General features: G+C 26.9%; 1 protein-coding gene across 3 annotated transcripts; it reads right to left on the bottom strand.

Annotated features, from left to right (window-relative positions):
* Window positions 1-1,460: 1,460 nt before the first annotated feature.
* LOC107457409 (unc-112-related protein) lies at window positions 1,461-25,067 on the bottom strand. Of its 3 annotated transcripts, none has more exons than XM_016075566.3 (13): window positions 24,614-25,067; window positions 21,642-21,802; window positions 20,401-20,634; window positions 19,391-19,599; window positions 18,102-18,307; window positions 15,308-15,410; window positions 12,421-12,528; window positions 11,096-11,268; window positions 10,739-10,854; window positions 9,681-9,787; window positions 7,554-7,769; window positions 6,052-6,198; window positions 1,461-3,451 (listed from the first exon to the last, which is right to left on the bottom strand). In XM_016075566.3, the coding sequence occupies exons 2-13, from the start codon at window positions 21,781-21,783 to the stop codon at window positions 3,161-3,163; spliced, it is 2,052 nt and encodes a 683-aa protein (XP_015931052.1). In that variant the 5' UTR covers window positions 21,784-21,802; window positions 24,614-25,067; the 3' UTR covers window positions 1,461-3,160. The 3 variants fall into 3 exon arrangements, with proteins under 3 accessions (XP_015931052.1, XP_071041670.1, XP_071041671.1); XM_071185569.1 differs by lacking the exon at window positions 24,614-25,067 and adding an exon at window positions 24,457-24,582; XM_071185570.1 differs by lacking the exon at window positions 24,614-25,067 and adding an exon at window positions 24,211-24,535.
* Window positions 25,068-25,483: the final 416 nt, after the last annotated feature.

Genomic DNA, 25,483 nt, shown 5'->3' with positions numbered 1-25,483 from the left:
TAATAAGAAAACTTTATTCGGGTAATTAAAATATTTCATTTACAGCAATCATAGAATTAAAATTTGAATATAATAGAGACCTAATGAACGTATATTAGAACTTTATATATAAAAAATAATGATTTTTAAATTTTTGTTTTAAATATGCTCATCTTTACCCAATTAGATAAATCTTGTAAACAAATCAAATGAAAATAACAATTTTCATAACACTAATACACTTATCTTCAGTTCATTTCCAAAATATACAAATTTAGAATTGTATTAACTATTCAGAACAACATATCTAACTCAACAAGTAAAATAATTTACTATCGTTTACTAAAAAAGCTACCAAGACAATACTGTTCGTAACATACCTAAGATATTTAAAAATACTAAAAAGAATATTCTTACGTCTTACCAAAATATGGCAGACAAAGCAAGTCTAGAAAAATATTCAGAGATATAACTAGCAAAAAATGTACAGCTTAAGTTATAACATAAATAAAATGAGCAGATAAGCTATAAAAGTAAAGTAACACAAAAATACAAAATGTTATATTCAACTATGCATCATATAGTTGAGAGTTTCAATTAATATTAAATGAACATACAATTTTTACACAATATGAAAATCAATATTTCTTTTCATAATGAAAACATATTCTCTTGGACTTAAATAGAATGACATAATATGTATTTCACTAGTTAAGATTAGAAAATGAATATTTAGATTAATAATTTATGAAGATATATAACTAGTTATAGATTACTAGGTTAACACATTTATGATTATTTTTTTTTACTGCTATATATGCACCCAATGAAAACTATCAGTGTGGCCTATGGACACATATATGCCTCCCACAAAAGCCATCAGTGTAGACTACACGTGCAAATGCATAAACCATTTTAAAACTTAACTATTGGTGAATAAACAATATATATCGAAAGTACAGAACTTTTGGATCTATTTTCGATAACGTAGAAAAGTGTTTAGATATTATAATGTCTTATTAAAAAAAAAAAAAAAAATCAAAATATTATATGTAGCATAAAATAACAACTTTGCCTCAAACATAAGGCACTTTAACAGCAGCTTTTTTATTTTCGTTAACTAAAGAACTAAAAAAACACTTCTAAAAATAGATTGCAATAACCTAATAGCTTTCCCTTAAACTTTATTTAAATAAGACATACTATAAATTTCTTGATAACAAATTAAATATTATTAATGAAACTTATTTAACTATAAAAATAACCTGAAGAGTCAAGTGTTTTAGTAAAATATTATGCCTAATAGTTGCAGAAATACAAACTTATAAAAACATGAAACAAATACATTGATATAAAATATACTATTTATATCAGTTCATTGAATATATACAGAAGGTAAAGTTTAATAAAGAATGTGCCATATAGTATAGAGAAAAAATTTAATTGTCCTACATTCTTAAGATAATGGATACTTAGAAAACAATTTTCAAAAGATTAATTTCTGAAATATTAAACTGCTTTTACTTTTTTATTTTGATGACAACTGAATAAACAACACATTCATTTTAAAATTATTAAAAAAAATTTTGTTAAAAATGTACTTTAATTTTTAAAACTTTTTTTAAATGCACTAGTTGTCTGCCTCTCTGTAAATTATAAAAATAAAACACAAATTTAAAACTTAATGATAACTTTAAAATTGTCACGCATAAGAAAATAAACAGTACACTTAAATGTTTAAAAAATAATTTTAAATTGTAAAATAATCACACCAGAACATGACCCTCCCATGTTTGTGGCCTTTTAAAGGATACTGATTGGTCACATAAATGAGAATTAAAAATAGATAGCCTAAAGCTATATAATAAATTTTTGTTGATTTCAAAAAAGCACACATTAATTCTCACTGATTTCAAAAAATAGTTTTTACAATGAATTCAATTCTCAATAGTTATGATTCTGTAATATGGGTTTCAGTAAATTATTATTTTTTTTTTATAAAATTATATAAGAAAATAAACTTTGAAGACCAAGAATAGTATACTTTCAATTCATTAAAATTTTCACTGTATTAAAAGTTGCCAGCAATTAAATACAGTTAGCAGAAAAAAATAAAATGCATTAAGATCCTTAACTTTTCACAATTTTTAATAACCTCAATTTCTAGAAAGAAAAAAAAAAGTTTAAAAGCATTAACAAATTTTTAAAAAAATTCAATCTCATTAAAAAAGAGAGAATATTGTTTGAATCCAAAAGGCTAAATGATTGCAATAAAAATAGAGATTCAAAGAATTTTAATTAAGTTATCAAGAGCCAAACAATCAATAATTGATTGCAGATAAAAACACAAACTTAAATAAGCAATTATTATTAATTGCAAGCTTCATACTCTAAAAATGTAGAAAACATTAAAAATCTTAATTTGACAAATGATTGCAATAAAAATGGAAATTCAAAGAGACAATTTTATTTTAATATTGATACCAAGATTCAAATAATCAACCTTTCATTTAAAGTTATGCGGGTATTTAATTGCAAGCTTTAAGAATAAATAAAAAAGTAAAAAGAAAAGTAACAGTTTTAATGTGACGCTGAAAAATGATTCAATAAAAATGAAAATTCAAATTGACACAAAAAGTTTTCAACCAGGTTATCAAGAATCAAATAATCAATCTTTTACTGCAGTTAAAAAAAATTAAATAAAATAAGGTTTACAAAAGTAAGCAATTATTAATTGTAATCAAAATGCATCTCGACTTGAGGATAAGGAATAATAGCAATAAAAAGGAAAATTTAAAAGATATAATTTCTTTTAGTCTATTATAATTCTAATAATCAACATTTTGCTTTCAGTTAATAATGTAAATCTTAATAAATTGCAAGCGTTATACTCTTAAAATGTATAAAAAAATGTATTAACTTGAGAATGACAAAAGATTGTAGTAAAAAAAGAAAATTCAAAGAGGCACAAAGATATTCTTTTTTAATCCAGTTATCAAGCCGCGAATAGTCAACCTACCATTTCGGTTAAAAATGCAGGCTTAAAATGCAATTTTTAAATTAATTGCAAGCTTTATACTCTTAAAATGTATAAGAAACTAACAGTCTCAACATCAGTCTTCAAAACAAATAACAATATTGGCACCTCTCTTACTTTTTAAAACATTTCCAACGGAAGACTTTACACCCACCCGCCTGTCAGTTTATGAAAAAGATCTTCATTTAGAGTTTGGTTCTGATCTTTAGATCTCATTGATAAGAAAATGTAGCCACCAATAAACTCATGAACAACTTTACAGTCAGCTGAGAGACAGCTAAAAGCAACATTTTCCTCCTCGAATTGAACACGCACTTGGCGCATTTCCCAGTTTACGTTCCATACCTTCATCGTGTTATACCGCCAAGTCTTTATGTGATCACCGCTGGAGAGCTCCATACGCATCAGTCGGTTGAAGGCTATTCCAAGCAATTCCTATAAATTAAATTCCAATATTAGTAAAACGTAGATTTTTATAAAATATCTCTGTATTCTGCGAGTGAAATATATGACGCCAACTTTGGACTTTTCTGAAAGACTGTATCGTTTTACAATAGGAGTGTACAGCTTATTTTTGGAAAAGGGCAGCATTAAAAAGAACTTCTAGCCTTTTGGGGCCACAATCCAGTTTTATATCCATGATAATAATTCAATTATTCCATAATATTAACAACAGGGTTCCCACTCAATTTCAGAAAGAAAATTCCCTGACTTTTCCAGACATACAAGGTAAATTTAAATGAAAATCAAGACCATATTTTCATCAGAAAACTTTGATTCTTTTATTTATAAAACGAAATATTAGATTTTCTGGGTAAAAAAAATATTATTAAATGAGGATGGGAACATTTCAGTTTGACTAAATTGTGAAATTTTTACAACAAATAATTTTAATAGATGTTATAATTATTTAACTCAAATCTCAATAACTGATTACTGTTACTGACAATTTTAAAACTGGTTATTTTCCAGGTATAAAATATGAATATTCCAGATTTTTGTAAAAAAATTGCAACTTTCCCTGAATATTCCCAGATTTTCGGAGTCAAAATAAAATTCCCTGACAATTCCAGGTTTTCCCTGTTCATCCAGAGCTGTGGAAACCCTGAACAACAATATCAAATTATCTTTAGAATTAAGAGAAAAAGTAAAATAAATTATATTCAGTAACCCCCCCCCCCCCACCACCATTATATCAGTACCTAAAGATTTCAATTCCAAAAAAACTACTTACTAATATGTATTTAATCTTTTGATGATTTCTTAGAAAACAGGTGAATATCGTCAACGGAAATTTATGAACCTTCACCTCAAAGGTTCCATCTCATTATAAGCAAATTTTGAAGAATGATCCAGAAGTTTTAATTCTAGACTGTATCTAATTCACATAAAAATTAAGAAAATATTTTTCTGAGTTATTCATTGCATTATGCATATAAACATGTGATCTGTGTTTGAAGTATTTGACTCTAACTTTAGACTTTTCTGAAAGACTATATCAAACTTCAATAAGAGTGCACAGCTTATTTTGGAAAAGTGCAGCAGGGAAAAGGACATCTAAGCTTTGAGGGTCACAATAAATTCAGTTTTATATCACTGATAATTTAACTATTCCATAATATGAAAATATTAAATTATCTAATTAAGAGACAAAGTAGAAAAATTACCAACTCCATTGTATCAGTGCCTAAAGGTTTTGATTCCAAAAAAATACTTTTTTCCGCATATATCAAAGTAAAAAAAAAAAAAAACATATTTCGCGAGTTCTTAAAAACAGATTTAAATTCATTTAATAAGCCTTAGTAATGGAGGAATAAGGTAACTAACAATAAAAAGCATTAATAATTTATAAGAGATTATAAAACACTATTAATCCGAATGAATTTCTTAATTGAAAATAAAAATAGACAATCTGAAGTCCATCCACCCTTCTATCTGTTATGAATTCTTGCAACCAATAACACTTTTTCTAAGTCACTAAACCATGGCATACTATGGTTGTGTGAAATTTGGTTCTATGCCAAAGGGGTGAAAATGAAACTCTTGACTAAGAAATGTGTTCTATGGGGCATGGTGGTGCGAAGATCACATGCTTGGTGCTCCCCACATCAAACTCCCTGATTTTTCCTTTTTTTTTTGTTGCATAAAATTGCTAAAAATCCTATTACTGATTTTTTAGAAAATTTCTAAATTCCCTGACTTTTCCTGGTTTTCCAGGTAGTGTAGCAACCCTGTATTAAGCAAAATTTACAAAATAAAACATATCAAGCTAAAAATAGAAAATAAAAATTCTAGAAACTACAGCAGAATAAAACACAAAATTCAACATATATTCAAATGTATTTCCACTTAATGGCATCTTACAGAAAGGGTTTAAAATATTTTCGCAACAAGTTTGCTAGATTAAAAAATATGAAAATAAAGCGTAAATAGAGGATAGTGAGACGTATTTTATGCATTCTTACTGAAGTGATAACTTATAAATAAAAAAATTATAATTTTACATTATTTGCTAAGGAACTCAAAATTTTTTTTTCTTAACAGTATCCAGAGTCAAGAAAATTTTTTAAGTCATTTTTAATTTCAAAGGAATGCGAGAAAACTATACGAGAAACATAAATATTACGCCAACAATGTTACACAATAAGAAGTTTTTCAAAATAAATAAATATATGAGTTAAGACTAATGTGCCTGGGTGTCAAAAAGCAAATAAAAACTGTTATTCTAATTTGGGTCTGTTATTCGTGTCAAACGAAATTTATTGGTCACTTCTGGCTTAACTCTTTACAGGGCAGGACATTTTAATCAAAAAATTTATCTAAGAAAAGACTTGAGAATTGCGTCCTGCATATCCACAATGAATAAAAAGTTGTTGATTGCAAATTGATTTGTTTAAACAATAAAAACTATTACAGTTTTAGTGGTTTATTTTATATCCAAAAATAAGAGACTTGTCTTTATTCCATTGTCCTGTAAGGGTCATTGTTTTCTAAAGAAAACATTTACGCTTCATAAGTAAACATGTTGTACTTACGTCTTTACGACCATTGTCGAAACGGACGACAAACAAAGACATTCCAAATTCTGGAAGTGCTTGCCATGCTTTGATGTAGCTTAGTTTGGCCTCCACTAAATTCAGATCTTTTACATTTGCATGAGCCTCCAATATTCTGGTGATGATCTGGAAAATAAAAATTTATTTCAATTTAGTTTTCAAAACCTACATAATTATAAAAAACTTAATAGCTTTAACACTATAAGTTACTAATGAAGTCTTCTCTTTCTTCATACTAGATTTTGGGTTAAATTTTTATTTTACTTTTCTTTGTGTTTCTAATTTTTAATATGTGAATTTATTTGTGAAGTTGAATTCATTATAATTCCCAACCTCAATTATCTATTTACACTTCCTTAAAAAGAAATTGTTTTAGCTGTTATTTTCTTAATAAGTATCCATAATCAAATTTTTAATATTCCCAGTAACATAATTGCTATGTTTTAAAAACAGAGTCTATAATAGACCTCACTTCACAATTTTAGTAAAAAAAAATTTATTTTTTATTTTCTTATGTGGGTATATAAAGCTATTATTTGATATGCATAATGCTTGGAATAATAAAATATGTTTACTAAGATATATTTAAAAGTTAAAACTCTAAAGAAAAAAAAAATTTGAGAAAATATATGAATAAAAGATTGAAGTAGGGTACACTACACAATAAGCCCCATCTCATTGTTTGAAGAATATTTTAGCATCTGTTCATTGACTGAGTATGTAAATTTATATTTTCTCTAAGTGAAAAATTATGGATGAATAAAATTATTTTGGGATCAATTTAATTATTTAGTAGGAAGTAGGATAATATTAGCACTCTTAATATTTTATTAAAAATAAGTGGAGCCCATTTTGAACCCTTATGAAGATTAACAGACTTTTGATAAAATATAATTTGACAGCAATATTTATATATATATCCTTTTTGAAAGAAAAAAAAAGAGTAAAAAAAAAAGTTAAAAATAAAGGTGTTTCTTTTTTAGCACTTCGAAATTATTTGAATTTCGACTGATCTTTTTTCTTAAAAATACAAAACAATAAACTTACGTGGTAAATAACTTTGGATAGTTTATTAAATCTTATTTGCTTTTAATTAATAAGAACTGATTTGCACAATGTTTAAAAATTCTGTTGGTGCAAATATGTTGAAAACAAAGAAATTTTCAAAAACCTATTTACAAAAAATAAATAAATAAAATAAAAAAAACTAATTTTAAAACATTGGAATAATTTTGTCAAACATTTAAATTAAATGATAAAATAAGCTATGTTATATTTTTCCCATTGGGATGGATTGATTTCGCATGTTTTGAAACTGAATACTGTAATCCACTATTAGTTTATTTGGAAAAATCAAATTAAGATAAATTAAAGCATATTTAATATTTTCCCTTTTTATCAATACTCCTTAAACAACTTTAAGCATGAGGGAAAAGACTTTATGGAATTTAATATGTGAATATGGTATCAAATGTACAAACCTTTTGTGATTTCAACTTTTTCATGAATCGAGGTGCCACCATGTCATCAGGGTTAATATCAATTTGTGAAGGACTGATAACAGGAGCAGGTGCTGGCTTCTGCATATTTAAGAAATCCTGAATGGATTTTACTTCTAAATCATAAGAACTATCGGCCATGGTTTTACCCTTTGCTGCCAGCCTACAGGCTGCCATCCATTTTGCATATTGTTCTTCCTGTAATATTAATGACATATGAATACAAAATTGAAACAAAAGATTTGACTGTCATTATGCAGAAAATACAAAAATAAATACATAAATTTAAAAGTAAAATTTAATGGAATTCTCATAAAAAATCTCATCCCGGTGTAATTTAGTCTTGTTTATTGACTAATGCATATTTTTTTCAGGTGGAAGGTATCTATTAGAATGCATTTCAGCAAAAAAAAAAAAATTTTTTTTTTTTAAAAATTATTTCATGAAACAAAAATATAACTTTATATGCCCACTGTGTATGAAACTCAGTCGTAAAACCTGAGAATCGGAAGGTATAATTTTTTTCTCGACTTAATGAACTTAAAATTGTTTGTTTTCATGAAAATTACTCATGAGATAAAATTCCAAAAAGAGTCCTCAAATTTGCTTTCAACTTTTAAGTCATAAGTCAATTCATAATTTTTATTTTTTAAATAATCAGGGTGCGTAGCCAAATTTTTAACAAAAAATAAGCAGATTTTAAGTACTTTTCAAGCACTCAAAAATATTTTTAAGCACTATATACATTAACAAAAAAGCAAAATAGTTTTCAAAGACTTTACTTGATCATGATAAAATAACTAGTTTCTGACAAAGAACTTTTTTCTTGATTATATTAGCCATTATAAAATGATCGAGATTTTTCAGTCCAATATCAGAGGGTGGAAAATGAAGGCTGAAATTGAGAATATCTTGCAAAATGCAACAGAGTTGCACATGAGAGTGCAATAATGTCACCGAACCCAGCTCAGTAGACGCGCATGCGGACTCACAAGCATTTGATCAAACATGTAAAATGATTGGCGGTTTCATATGCTATGGACCGACTTTACACAGAAATAGATTGTGAAAACGTTGAATAGAGCAATGTGAAAAGTACGCTTTTGCATAATACGTGGCAAAAATCGACATGGTAAAGAAAAAAATCTTATATTCGAGAAGGGAAAATTAATCACTTTTTAAAAATACCCAATGAAACAAACATCTTTAAGGGCTTTTAAAAAACGAATATCGAAATGAGCACTTTTTAAAAACACTATGCACCATGATAATCATTAAAGTTGGACTTCTTATAATGTGTACAGAACCCATAAGCTTGCGGAATCAAGGCTTGCAAAAAAAAAAAAAGGTTTGATGTCATTTAAATGAAATAGTTAGAATGCTTGTTGCTATACCTTGACAATTAAAAACAAAGACATTTACAGAAATTAAAATTATGAAAAAATGTTGAGCAATAAGAGAACCTTAAAAAATTTATAAACAACAGTAATTAAACCAAAGTAATTGTTGCTTATTAACTCTCTTATTTACTTTTATTTAAAAAAAATACAGTCTAACTCGTTTATAACGAGAACTCGGATTTACCGAGGGAAACGAGAATATTTGGTTGGATCAATGTTAAGTCTATGGAACAGAAGTCTTGCAATCTTTTTTCTCATCTTTCCACTGTCTTATCTTTTTTTCAAAATGATATGAAATGCGCGAGTTCAAAGTAAGCTGACAAACTATTTTAAATATGTAGATTAATGAAAAAAATAAATGTTTTGGAAAGAATCTTTTCCTTTATTTTTCTTTCCTTTAAGACTGTAGCGCAACTAGAAATATTTTGCTGGTTGGGGGGGTTAGTTGTCATTAAATTAAGAAAAGTATTTAACTAAATTAATTAATGCAATTAATGTAAGTAAGTATTAATTAAATTTTAAGTCAACTCAATCATTTGACCTCCCAAGCCCCCCCCTTCTGGTTGCACGTCTGCCTTAAGGACTCGTTTATTACGAGCACTCGGATTTAACGAGTACATGTTACGGTCCCTTTGTGCTCATTATAAACGAGTTCGACTGTATAATAACTAAATAGTAAATTATTTTATTCAAAGGATAAAATACTTACTGAATTACATCTTATCCAATATTCAGTCATTCCTTCATGGTTGGGAACTTCCAATCTAATACCATACTTTCCATGAGAGAGATTAACATCAGGAGTGACTTCACAACCTATTTAGAAAAATCTTTTATCACTATAAATGTTACAATGATGAACCATATTACCTATTGGCAAAATGGGTGTTGTTTTGGGTTTGACAAAAGTTACTAGACTTAACTTATACAGCAAAAATGTAACCGCTGCAGACTTGTGAATTCAACTGCCTAACATAAAACCTAATCTTAAAGACTGATTGATGAAAAAATTTTTTACATTAAATATTTTTGAATTGATTCATGGTAATTTATTCATCTATTTTTTGTTAGCATATTTACACCTGCTAATGGATGTTTTTTAAATCAGGGTTTTGCCAAATGAAGTTTGAGATTATTTAAGGTTCCATTGGGGGGGGGGGGAGGAAACCAATGGGCTGCCGATTAGTAAAGTTTAACTTTAAATTTTTTTAAAAAAGGGAAAAAAAATTATTTTAAAATGAGTAAATAACAAAAAATGAGTACTTTGAACAAACTTTACAACAAAAAATTTTACAAAAAAAAAATTGTGTTTGTGAAATTCTTACAACAAATATATTGTTATAAATAAATAATCTAATACACATTTTATTTTGAATGAAAGAAATTATTTCTTCCGAATTGAAAGAAACCATATTAAAAAAAGAATTCATTTTCATAGTTTATACTGTAAAGGAAAATAAAATTGGAAACATATAATGAATAATTTGAAACATAATGAAATTCAATGAATCATGCAATGGAAATGAAAAATTCAATTCAATTACAGTGGACACAATGAAAAAGAAAGAGAGGTCATTTGCAACAATAAAATATTTAGATAAAAAATTTTAAAAAAAATTAAAAGACATATTTAAAACATCAAGATTTCTAGCAGGTCTGTTAAAAATATTGTAAAATCTCATATTAAATTTTTTTTTACATAATTATATAATTATGAATGAGAAACCAGAATTATTTACAATGGACCAAATTTTGTGTTTCAATTACCTTTTAAACATATGCTAAGTGCAGGTCCATCATCCTTAGATTTATAAAGATTCAGATAGGTATCTCTAAGAGTGATGAAGAACCTCCTGAAACCTTTCAAAGTAAACCGTTTTGGCCTAGAAGGGATGGAAAAAATAATTTTAACTACAATATGCAAAACCTGATTTTTGTCTAGAAACAATTTCATTTGGTACAACAATAGATTGATATATAAAAAATTACGCATAAGTCTGCAAACAAAGTCTGTAAACTAAGGCACAAACAAGAGAAATCAAATATTACACTGAATTCAAGCTTGCAATTCATTGAAACTCAGGGACATCAGATATTTCACAAAATTAAAACATGCAAACTCACTTCATGAAATTCAAATAGTCTGAGAGTTCAGGGACATTTGTGATGTTGACTTTTCCTTTGTTGATCAAAGTTCCCTCAAGGGTGACTTGAAGATCAGTGAGGGCTGCATCAACATCTTCATCTTCTGGGTAACTCTCTGGCTGTGGGTGATTAGCCTGCAAGTTCACTTGAACCTAGTTGGAAACAAAAATTTTAATTTACTGACAAAAATAATTAGCTTAAAAATTTAAAATATATTGTAAGATAATAAAATTTAGTTCATTTTTGAGAAATTCAGAAAACTTTACTTATAATTTTGTGAATTTATGAAAATAGGTTTTGATTTTGTGAAAAACCACAAAAACCAATTGTCTATTTAAGGCTTGTTTTTAAAGGTATGTTTTTGAAAAATTATTAAAAATTCACATGTTATGTAGTGAATTTTTAAAAATAGGTTCTGATTTTATGAAAAACCACACAAAAACCACACAAAAAAAACCACACATTATTGATTCCAGTTTTCAAAGGAAAAAAAAAAAGTTTTGTACAAGGAAAAGTTTTGAGTTTGAAAAAGTTTTGAGGAGAAAAAAAAAACATTTTATGACGGGTACAATAAACTATTATTTAAAGGAGTCGTTTTATAAATTAATTACTTTGTAAAGGGTTCTTAAACTAACCTAGATTTCTCAAAAATTTAAAATACTTTAGTTTTTTTGGCTAACAATTATAATTAAACATTGAATATAACATAAAAAAAGAAAGAAACAGAACATTATAACAGAGAGTCCTCATAATATATAGACTAGTAGAAAATTTTTTTAAAGCTTTTTATAATGATATAGAATGCACAGAATTTATTTTTTATTATATGGTATTGAGCAAAATTTTTACTTTTACAAAGTTTACGTCATTTCTCTTAAAAATGGATCACATAGTAAATTTTAAACATCTGTTTAGAATTGGTGACTTTTAATTTTGCTCCCATGCATTTTTTCTTTCAAAGGTTTATAACATAAATAAGCACACCTGATGCATTAAATGAATCATATGAAATACCTATTAGATACCAGTTTTAAGATCATTAGATAATGTTCAATGCCTGTTATTTTCTACAAACCCTAGAAAACAATCACAATTGGAAGAGGTGTTAATTCAAAGAAATAAATAAATAAAATATTATTGAATTTTGAAGGTTAGATTTTAAAAATGTAAACAAATAAAAAGAATTTCAGAAAACAGGCAAAAGCAAAAAGAATCAGTAATATAAGTCATCCTACTTCTTCTATTAGTACAACTGCATATCACTATTTGTATGAAAAAGTAAAATCTATTACTTAATCACTAACCTGTAAAGCTGCAAAGAGCATCATTTCCTCTTCTGTACAGTCAATTTCTTCAGCTAAAATTGCCCACTTTGCTTGCTCGTAGATTTGATTTATCCTTACAGCATCAAACTAAAACAAAAATAAAAAGAGATATACAGATGTGTAACCTGAGAAATTGAAAAAAAAGTGTAGATTAAACAGTAAGTAGGGCCCACGCTAAGCAATCGCCATCTCACCAAATACGATAAAATCGAAAATTTGGCAAATAAAATTGTGTTTTGGAGAATGATTTTTTACACTGGAAAGAAAAATATATATTTAATTCAATCCTCAAAACTACGTCAAAATGAATTTTTTTTAAGAAACAAATCAGCATTTTTTATTCAACTACAGTAATTTTGAGTAAATGTGCCACATAACCAATTAGAATTACAGCTGTGATTGTGAGCCAAATTCAGAAATCCTGAAATTTTTTTGAGTAAGATCATTAATGACGCATTTAAAAAAATTAATGGCTCTATAAATTAAATGAATAACTATGTATAAGTTTACTTTTATTTCTAATCACATTTATTATTCTACCAGAAAAAAATATTTACAAATGAAAGAGATACAAAGGAAGTATAAATTCTAGTTATAATATTTTTAAATAAAATATACAAGAATTTTAATTTATAAATGTGATGGATGATTTCTTGGAACTTCTGGACCGATCTCGGTTAGCAAAAAATCCGGATTTTTTCCGGAGCACAACCATCTCTGGAATTAGGTACAAATAATATAAGCCTGGACCAAACTACCATAAAATATTGATTAAACCCCGTTGAAAAATTCTATGGGGAAAAAATGGGTCATAAAATTTTTTAAAGATTTGCATTAGGCAAAAACTTTTGAAAATTGGCGAATTCTTTTGATATTTGGCTTATTTACTGGCTACTAATTTGAAATCCTTAGTGCAGGCCCTGAGTATGCGGGAATAAATAAAATAATCACATAATTTTTTTGCCATTTGAAATATACTAACATAGAAGAAAGGAAAGTGTCTTTGATTTGAAAGAGACTATGCAGAGATAATGACACAAATTTTTTCATTACATTTTAATTTTTAATGTTCATTAATTTTTAGGAAGACTAAAAAAATGTTTCAAAGATTATTATTTAAAAAATGAATCATAATACCAAATTTTCCAAAAATTTAAAAAAGCTCTCTATTGTTATATTTAGCTAGAAAAAAAAGAATTCTGTACAATGGAATTTTGATACACTTTAAAACTTGTTTAAATTTTCTCCAAAACCACAATATTTAAGCCAAAATATGTTACAATACTCTTAAGCCTCTCAGTGTCTTTTCTTATAATGTCCCCATCTTTAAATTCGGAACATGTTTCATTAAATAAAAGTAAAAAAAAAAGAAAAAAAAAATAATGATTTTAGCTTTTATTTGAATATATTTACACAATGAATAAAATTGATTTACATACAGATGAATCTCTAAAAATTAAATATCGCCATATTAAAAAATAATAATTTCAGAGAGTGAAAAAACTGTAATAAGTTTTTCTGAACTAGAGCAATGGAACAAATATGAGGAGTAACTGTTTATTTAATTTTGTGTACAGAAAAAAAAAAGGGGGGGGGGGGCAAGAGAGTGAGTCAGCAATCGGATGAATGAAAGTTTGCCAGTTTCAAAAAAGTAATGTGAGGTGACAAAATCCGGGGATAAATACAAAAAAAAGGGGGATAAATACACACTCTGAATGAATTGGAGTCCTTGGATGTTATCCAAATCAAACAATAAGAAAGTGGGACAGCAATGGCAGAAAGCGCCTTGCCAAGTCTTGTAAGTGAGAAGTTGACTATTTATTGCCACAACAGGTGTGACACCTGAAAGATTACTGAAACTGTAAACTAGTCACTGAACAAATGAGACCACACTAACATAAGCTATATTCTTTTTTAAAAAAAGATAAAAATAATAAAAGCAAATAGTAAAATTAGTAATTAGATAGCACTTATAAAATTGAATGCTTTTGTTTAAGAACAGCATACAATCCATTTTTTAAAATTAATTTCGTTTTTAAATTTCATTTAGAAAATGAAGTTATTTATAATGCATTGTTTTACATAAAAATTATAATTTAAAAAGGAAGATGCAAACTAGGATGAAATTCTAAAAGATAGAATTCTCATATAGCTAAATAATTAATCAAAATTTCACACAAAACTATTTAAAAATAACATTAATTTGCCATGAAAATGTAAGAACTAAATCCCAAATTTTTTTTTAATTAAAAAATAGATAACAAATGTTATGTAAAATACAGTAGGGAACCGATTATCCGGAACGATTGGGACCATCACTATTCCGGATAACTGATTTTTCCGGTTTTCTGAATCACTACGAAAAGCGGTTTTTTTATTGTTAAACTCAACTAAAAAAAATATATATATTTGGAAATAATCTTAAAAAGAAGAAAAAACGATGAAGTAATACAGTAATGATTATTTCCAAAATGATGGTAAGGTAAACATCTTTCTAAAAAGAAAGAAAAATCCTAAAATCTTATGAGGAAAAAAAAATTTTTTTTTTTTTAAATGGCGGGAAAACTTATTGAATTTCCTTCCGGTTTTTTGGTTTTCCGGTTTTCTGATTTCCGGATAACGGGTTCTGTACTGTAGTACAAAATAGTATAAAACACATAATCAGTTTATAAATTAGCTATGCATAACCTATCATTTTGAAAAATAAAATAAATAATACAAACCAAAAATTATGAGGATAGAGAATATTATAGATACAGCATACAGCTTTAAGCACTTAATGTATAAATAATAAGATATTTTTACACAACTAACAAGAAATGCAAACATTAAAAGTAATCAGTACAAACATATAATTGAAACAAACCTTAGGGTTTAAGTCGTAGAAAGAATAAAACTTGAATCGAAGTAAAAGGCAATCGAACTCTCTAATATCCTGTTCCATTATAGATAATGAAGAATCTAACCATCTGAAATAAATTTAAAACAAATAAAAAAAAGTGAAAAGATTTTAACATTAAATCAGGATTATTACAGAACATATTTATTGTATTAAACTTTAATGGCACTTCTAAGGGAGATTAGAATACATTTAGGTTAATCACAGATTCTTGCATGAGAGCAATTTTTTTTAGAAGTAAATTTTTTTTCATTGGTAAGATAATTCACTTTTTAAAGGGCTAAAACACTTTTATAAAAAAAAATTGTAAATGAAATAAAAAATGGCTGGAAAAACAATTTTTTAAAATACCATTGACTATTTATTTTGCTTTTAGAATGTATTTCTGTTATACAAAAAAGTTTTTCAATCAACAAATAAAAATATTTAATGTAAAAACTTTTTTAATCCAAAATTTACAAATTTTTAGTAAAAATTAAGAAACATGTATATTTTAAAGAGAATCTGAGATAACATCAAACTAAGTAAACACACATAAAAAGATACCTATATAAAAGAAATTGTTGTTATTATTCAGACTCGACAGAAATTAAAGTGATTAACACCCCAGTACCATAAAAAATATTTTATGAAAAGAAAATAAACTTTAGCAAAAAAAGAAAACTAAAAACTACATAAGATTGAAGTTTGCTTTTTAAATATAGTACTTCCAGTAGACTCATTTGTAAATTAGATCTGTTGGAGACTATCCAATTGCTTTAGCATTAATGTTTATTTAATTAATGATTAAATAAGTAGACTTAGAAGCACACATTAAAATTGTTGAAGGTCATCTTCAACAGATACATTTTATAAAAGAGCCTCGTAAACTACTGGCAAAGATATCTAGAGATATTACATAGAGGACATTTTATCAAAAATTATTTCTATTGAAACTCTTAACAATTTGAAGCTTAAAGTATTTAATGTTTTATACTGCATAAATAAATTTTATCGAAATTGAATTGATTTTTAAATAAAGTATAATTTAAAGATAGAAACAATTTGTCTTAACTTCTGAAACATTTGGTATAAATAGTACATTTCTAAACTAGTTTGAAAGTGTGAGGTGTAAATAAAAAGCATTCCCTATTAGATTACATCATATTAGACAAGTTCTTCTAAACAGTAAACTTTTAATAATTTTTAAATGTATAGCACTGTGATATAAATAGAATCATATTGATATAATAGGCCTAAAACAAAGCAAAAAAATTTTCTTCCTTGCCAAGAGTTTACAATTACAAAAAAAAAAAAAAAAAAAAAAAAAAAAAAAAATCAAAGTTGATGCTTATGGATAAATTGATTTTACTGAAATTAGTCATTTCTATCAATAAAACAAAAAGATTTGTCGACAATTATTACCCTACTTTGGGAGAATGAGAAAAATAATAAAATTTTAGAAGCTAGGACCCAGCTTCTAGAATAATTGCAATTTTATCACATTAGCTTCGAAATAAAATAAAAAGTTTCTCGTACATTTGACTATTTTAGTGATGTAAGTCATAGGTTATTTTTTTTTTCCGCAGAAATGCAGTTAACTCTTCAATGACAAGATCAAATTCAGAAAAATTTTAAGAAAACATAATTTCGATAACTTTATAAAACATACACTTAAATAAACACTTAAGCAGTAGGTAAGTCAATATTGTTACCTATGTGACAAACTTTAATAGGATAAAGCAAAAACGATCATTTTGACTATTTTTTTTAAAGATTTTTCCTGCTTATAACAAATAATAGAACATGTTGAAAAAGTAAGTCCACAACCTGATGCCTGAGATTTACCCGCCTGTGACCATAGTACTTTGATTTATGTTCTTTTTCTGCATAAAATATGATTTAATCCAAGATTCACAAACATTCCCCTCAATAATACATAATCAGTTGCAACTTTAAAGTAAAAGAGATCAATGATTAACTTCTAAGTACCTTCCTAGACAATATTTAGGTCTTAAAAATATAATCAATTATCTTTTTTTCTCCTCTTTCACTGCCACATAATTTTTAAATAATTTGCATTTTATTTCATATAGTTCAATATTGTCACCTCATATATATCTATAAGTGAAGAAAAAGTGTTTAATATTTTGCAAAAAAAAAGAAAAGAAGATCAAATATAACTATATATATATAGATATATTTAGGAAAATGAAAAAAATAAATGCTAACTTTGCTTACTAAATTCTTATTTATATAATTCAGTTTTATAATATGAAGATCTCAAAAATATAATCGATTATTTTTTGTCTCCTCTTTTTCTGACCTTATATTTTCGTTTGTATCCCATTTTACTACCGATGTTATAAACTTTCAGATAATATTTTTATGCTCTAAGATAAGATTAAACGGGTTTTTTAAAAAAAAACAACAAAAAAAAAAAAAAAAAAAAAAAAAAACAAGCATCTCTAGGGTAATAAAAAAGTAAATGGTAACTTTGTATACTAAATTCTCATTTATATAACATTTAGGTCTTAAAAATATAATTGATTTTCGTTTGTCTCCCCTTTGACTGCCGTTTATTCGTCTCATTTTTCATCTTGATTTCTGTTAAAAATTGAGAGGACCTTAATCAATACTTCTATTGAATATTTATTTGTTCAGTCGGATATATTAGGAACTCAGAGTTTTTACATCTTCTTAGGCCAGTTTGGCAATAAAATTTTTGAGCCCCTGATAAATTCAATCTAATCAAAAAGGTAAGGAAAATATTGAGACAAACCCAGCATTGAGACGAGCCCTTTCAGCCAGAGATTTAGGGCGCAAAACACATTGCCTTGCTTCTTCAGAAGGACTCTTAGGACTATGAGCCAAAGGTAGATCATTGGAAGAAGTGTTAAAATCAGAAGAGTAATTCATAAAAGATGATGAACCATTAAACATAGCAGTAGAGGGTGAATAATTTCGGCCATCAGTCGTAGTCCATGACTGAAAACAAAAATCCTAGTTATTAAAATTGTAAGAATGAAAGTATATAAGTTTAAACAATTTCATTGAGCAAATCTGCACTAATACCAAAGTACCTTAAAATTTATTTTAAAGAAGAGCTTAGGCGCATTTTAATGAAATTTCAATTTTCGATATTTAAAGATTTGTATATCCAAAACAAAGTAGAATCAGAAATATATCACTGATAAGAAGAGGAATTAGCAATTTGCTATAAAATATCATCTGCTTTCAGTAATAAATAATTTTCTGCCAAAGTATAAACAATCTTCGGCTTTTAATTTCCTTACCAACAAGAAACAACAGAAAAAAATATAATAAAAGCCGATGCGACTCCACATCAGGCAGAATTTGCTAATGATATCGCACCTCTGAGGAATAAGAATTCATTTAATTAAAAAATATTTTTCTTTAATAGATATCAAATAAATAAACATAGTAGATGATAAAATGCTTTATTTGTAATAGTTGAAATATCATCTGAAATTATAAATCACTAATTTGTCATAATAAATGAAGGATAACAAAAATTAAGAAACATAAGTGGATAAAAATAAAAATATCAGATTTTTTAATTCTCTATTGGGCACGTACAAATTACGGGTGAAAAGGGAGAATGAAATCTCGCAATTTAATAGGATGCCAAATTCCCTCACAATTCCCGATTTCAAGGTAAAATCACGTTTATCCCTGATAACTTTACCTTTTTCCTGGCTATTCCCGGTGTGTAAGGACCCTGTTTCCATCACTCCGATTTATTTGAACAGATTTAAATTTTAATTCTGGTTGCTTTATTTCAGAAATACTTTTGACTTAATATCAAATTAATGCTAAGCAATATAAAATAATCTCTTTTGAGTACTGAACAAAAAGTAAATACAAATAATAATTATTTTATAAAAATATGTAAATCACTGTCTCCTATGTGACAGTATATTGTATATACATAAACAAATTTAAAGCAAAGAATAACTGATTTGAATAAATCAGATAAACTGCTTTTTATCTACTTTATGGTTAATTTCATTTAAGTGGAATCCAATGTACTTAAAAGTGTTACATTACTGTGTTCAATGGAGCACCAGAAGATCCAGATGTGTCTGGAGTTAGAAAACCATCTGACTTGTTATTATTGTTTTGGCTGAGATTCATTCCCGCAGTAGGTTCCTTACTACGCTGACGAGGTGTGCAACCTACACCTCTCGCATAATTCCTCTTCAAATGATCCGAAGTGAGTGGACGACAAAGTGAAAGCTCTTCTGGGTGCCTCATCCCTATAAAAAATATAATATCTCTGTAAATCTTGTGTCCTTGATACAGTCAAAGTAATAAATCTTGTTAATAATAACCATTATTTTGTGTAATTATAAAAAATAAACATAACATTACAATGAAGTTGTGTAATTATTAATAATGATCAGTTAACGTGATAAATTCTCACAAACTATTCACTCTAGTGCATGTATTAATTTCCTCCATACATTGTTAAGAATTAACAAACACAATAGCCACCACTTATGCTGGTGTCTGAATCAATGCGTAGTTTCAAAAAAGTGCAACTAGTACAAAATTGTTAAGCAAATATATATGGAAATTCTTCAGTCTTAAAAAAACAATAATTCAGGGTATACTGGACAATTTATTGTACTTACCAAATTTCATTTCCAACAATTACTAAAAATTGAAAACTTTTAGAAAAATAATTGCTTTAATTTACATCCATGGTCATTATTAATAACTGTATATCACAGGTCATATTTTTGTCATGCAAATTATTAAACACGGTAAAAAAAAGCATTTCAGAAAAGATTTATAAGTAACAAACCAAAAATAAGTAGTTAATTTTCAAATGCATTATTTCAAAGAATAATCCAATAAAAATTAGCCATTTGAAAAAGAAATCAATTTTAAGAAAGTAATCAAGTAAAATAGAAAAAAAATATACAAAAAGGCATAATTTTCAAAAATTAAGCCACCCAAGTACATACAATATCAAGATCTAATTTTAAAAACATTTCCTCAAGAAAAATATAATAGCACTGTTAGTTAAGTATTAATAATAACTTTCAATTTACCTAGCTCTTTGCAAAGTTTCTTCACAGCAGTAAATGTTTTTGCTGAAAAATCAGCTTTAATGTCAATAAACCTTAAATCCGGCAACTGCAATTTCAAATATTTATGCATTGGAGTAAAATGCAGAAGAGCATCAGCCTGTATGCCACACTGGTCCAACGTAGATCTTGTACGACATAGCCATGTATTCCTTTTTGGCCACCAGAGAGCATGATCTGACCAATCAATAGCTACATCTAAAAGTTGATAGAATGAGACAACAAAATCAACAAATTTTAATATTGACACAATAAAGAGAATGAAGCATATTTCAAGGTATAGATAGTAAGCACATAGGTACATTGCATAGTTGACAACATATAGTAATATAATTATAAAGAGATAGTAATATAGCGTTTAACTAAATAAGGAAATATTCTCTAAAAATTTAGCTACTTTGCTGACACTTGATTTGAAGTTACCAAAATTTTGAGATTCTTTTGGCGTAGATCACAGTAGAGAAATTTTTTTATTTATATCATATGAGAATTAGTTAAAAATTATTTCCCAGAAGCTCTCCAACAAGACTTGATAGTAAGAAATGTTCAGCAAGTATTATCAAGCGCAACACCCACTAGTTAAACAACTATTTTTCTTTTAACTCATGAATAATTTTATTTTTTAAACAAAAATTGCACAAAAAGAAAAACTTAAATATCAAATATTCTGAGATAAATGCCTACATAATGAAACTAAAATTATTAACAGCATCTTAAATTTAGTTTAGATTAGACTTAAACTGTTCTGCAGGAACATCTGCAAAACAGTTCCGTTCTAAACATTCATCATTTTGCGAAGCATGGTCAGTGTTTTAAGCACTTTTTGCTATAAGAAAATACGCATAATCAACTTTGATGGACTTGATACGATAGCAAGAAAGTGTAATATCTTTCTACAATTGAAACAATAGAGAGAATGTTTAGTGTGAAATGAAAAATTATAATATGTAAAATGTTAACAATTATAAAATATGTAATTTTGTGACCAAAACAACTTATAATCACTTCACATCAATTACTGGTCTAGAAGACCACTGATAATTTATCTTAGAAAAGTACAAGTAAAATTTACAGGCCCTGGAACAATGGGCCACCATTAACTTTGAGCATTGTATACATTAAACATCATTTACAGTAGTTATAAACATTAACCACAACTATCTGGGAAAAAAATTAAATTTTAGAAAAATCTGTAATGTTCTTACCTAATTCCTCAACTAGATTTAACATAAGGCCTCCAATATGAAGGTCACCTTTAACCCTGAGAGTCCTTTCGACTTGAAGGTCTGTGACCAGAACATGTAATTCCCAGGAGCCATCTCCCACAAGATAGCCATCAGCTATCATCTTTTATAGATCCAGAAGACTGAAGAAAAAAATATTTTATATAAAGGGCCATTTAAATATTGTCTAAGCATGTTTTATGACAAATTTAGAATCCTCCCTTGCTAATCAGTAAAAATACACAAATCCTCTCCTGCTATTCAGTAAATCATACAAATCCTCTCCTGCTAATCAGTAATAATACACAAATCAGAAATCCTCTCCTGCTAATCAGTAAAAATATACAAATCCTCTCCTGCTAATCAGTAAAAATATACAAATCCTCTTCTGCTAATCAGTAAAAATACACAAATCCTCTTCTGCTAATCAGTAAAAATATTCAAACCACAAATCCTCTCCTACTAATCAGTAAAAATACTAAAATCCTCTCCCATGCTAATAAGAATAGAAAGTTGTTGCATCTACCTCTTGTTTTTGTTTTGACTTTTACAATAGCAATCTAATTTAAGGATTAAATTCAAATAGAAAAGGTAACTTATATGCATAAAACAAAATACTTATTTAGATTCATTTAAAAAAAAAAATCTCAGTAGAATATTTTTTATAAATTCTTTGTGTTTTCCTTTTATGGTCCAACTCCTGGAAGAAATGTTTTTAAAATTTTTGTATTCTTTTCAAATTTAACTTTTACTTAAAATTTAATAGTTTTCAAAGAAAAATTTTACATGTAGGAAATTTTAGTGTCTTATGTAGTAGGAAGATTAATACTTCACCTCTCCCCTTGTCAGTAAAAAATAAATAAATAAACATTAACTTAACACTCATCCCCTTTGGTGCTCATTTATTTGTATAGTTTCATCAAAAATAATTTTAAGGAAATTAAGAGAAAATAATTTAGTACACAACTTACTCTATTATTTACTGAAAAGAAATTCTTAAAGAGAAAAGCTTTAGAAGGCATTTTTAAGTTCAAGTCAGTTAAAAATAAGAAAGGACAAATGAATCATTACTTTACAGGAAATGATTCATCATTTCCCTTACCACAACTTGATATTTGTAAAAACAAGTTATTTATTAACATGTCAAAAATATCCTTCTCAATGGAAAACACGTAATCAAAAACATTTTAAAATGGAACATTATGACAATAACTAATAACAAGGGTCAATTCAAGATTTGTTTTGCAGGGTCTTGTTTTTGGAATTTTGGAGAAAATATAAGAGAATTTTGTTAAATTCTTGCTATATTTGTTGCAAAAAATTACATTTATATAAACTTAATTATGATTATAATGTTGAAACTGGCAGTAACAAGATGCAATACATCACATTAAAATAAATGATTTTCTGAAATTTCAAAAATTAACTCATAAAAATACTCAATTTTCAACAATCTATAAAAATTAAAAAACAGAACTTGAAATACTACTAGTTAGTACTAAGTAGTGTTTTTGAATATTTTACATTTAAATTTTAATATTAATAAAATTAATTAAATTTTATAATTATTTGTAATTTCCATTAAAATTTTATCTGCACACAATAAACAGAGTTGACTGCAATTTAACAAGTGACTAACTTTTATGGTCAAAATAAACAAAACAAAAAATTCCAATGATTAATGTGGGCTAATTTTTAAAATATTAACTCCTTGTTTTCAGTTACTCACAATAAATATTTTAAACTTTATATTGTACAAAAAAAGAAAATGCTTCAAAAATGTTTTTCTTTGATCAGAATATCTTGACACATTGACTCAATGAATATTTCACAAAATAATTTAACTGATATAAAATATTAATATATCATATTTTGAATAAAACAGTTGTTTAAAAAAACTGAAAAACAATTTTACCGTTATAAGACAAAAATTTATTTACATGAATTTTATCTAATTTTCTTTAATTGTGTGCTCCAACATTATAACCAACTCTTTTTAAAACGTTTCAGAGTAATTTCATTATGAAGACACAATAAATCATTCACTACTTCCTGAGGACAAATCAGTCTTTCTTTATTTTTCTTCATTTAAGAATTAAGTTTCTCTACCAATATGCTAAAAAACCAGAAACTCTGCCAAAAACTTAGGATGATATTCAAGAAAACACAATGCAGGTAAAATTTTTTGGTGTATATTTTAAACATTAAACCTATAAAATAACACAAACATTTGACAATGTGCTAATAAATAGTAGCATATAACTATTATAAACTGTAAAATTAAACATCCTCTTATCATAACACAATATAAAATTAAAGTTTTCTTTGTATTAACAGAATGTCCTTCTTATAGCAGCTTTACAATTAAAGAACTACCAGCTCTGCTGTTTTGTAAGCATATAGTGGTCGACATTCAAATTATCATCAATAAAAGATCTTTTCTGATCAACATATGTTAAATTGCATTAAGAAATGTAGTAATTAACATTTAAATCAAACATTACAAGCAATGTACTATTGAAAGTAAAAATAATAATATTTATGCAAGTACATAAATGTAATTCTTTTAGTTTGTAGTTGTACACTTTTGATTAGCATTTGATGTCCATGGTTTCAAGTAAATTTACACATTAATATAAAAGTACAAAATATAAATTGCAACAAATATAATTAAAACAAAATTAAATAAAATTTTAGATAATTTAAAAGACAGAAGGGAGACATAAATAACTAATGATCACATTAAATTTAACTTCGAGATCGACATGCGAAAGTAACTTAAGACTTATTTACAAACCGCGTAAACACGTCTAAAATTTAATAAAATATATCCTGAAGTTTTCATGTGTCCAGTACAAAATTACGCATGAGACGTCAGAAGACAATAAGAATAGTTGCCAATTTACCTTAAATGAATGAATGCAAATTCACAAATGATTAAGAAATTTACTTACAGCTTATCTTCAATAAACTAAACAGATATGAATATCTATTAAGATATAGTCAATGAGAGTGTAAACAGTAATGCTCTACAATAGATAAATTGAAGAGGAATCAGATTTCACAAGCGCCCTAATGTTTCATACTCAAAGGACACACCTTTTACATAACATATATTCAATTCCGTCTTTTCTTTCACTTTCTTCGATTACGGATCACTTAAATATTAATTTACAAAGAAGCAATCAAATAAATAACACTCTACATTTAAAATAATAAATGTACAATAATCTAACTTTCATTTATTTGTCATATGTAACACTGTTTACGCAGGTTTGCAAGTGGGCGATATTTGTAAGCTATCCTAAAAAGGTAAAAGCTTCCGCAGCACAGTTTTTGTGTCCATCACACAATTCTAGTTTCCTATTGGTTGACAGATTATGTGGGCTCAGAAAGCGAAAATGCGTCTGGATCGATGAAAAAATTCGGATAACTCTGCGCTGCCGTTGCACTGGGTTTTTCAGTTTTTACCGTATCTCTTCCGAAATCATTATGAAGAGTTCGCACTTTTTCAACTGCTTCTTAACTTTAGGATCATAAAAAGCATGAAGGTTTTCTATGAAAATTAAACGCGCTACCTAGTGAACAATTAGTAAAGCTGTAAGAGAGGTCTTAGTTTGTTTTCGTAGTTGGTATTTAATTTATTTTTTCATGGGCACTAACAAGGAAATTGGAAGGAGGTCAAGAGGGAACTTTTATATTTAAAATACAATCGATAAGCATTTACATATTTCTTTCAAATGTTATTGATTTTCCAAGAGTTCGTTGTTATTTATTATTATTATTATTTTGTGCTCATAACACATTTAATATAAAACCAATTA

This window comes from Parasteatoda tepidariorum, chromosome 5 (genome assembly GCF_982258835.1).
Source record: "Parasteatoda tepidariorum strain Cologne lab strain chromosome 5, Ptep-v5.0, whole genome shotgun sequence".
Taxonomy (NCBI): domain Eukaryota; kingdom Metazoa; phylum Arthropoda; class Arachnida; order Araneae; family Theridiidae; genus Parasteatoda; species Parasteatoda tepidariorum.
This window is presented reverse-complemented; position numbering and strand designations above follow the sequence as displayed.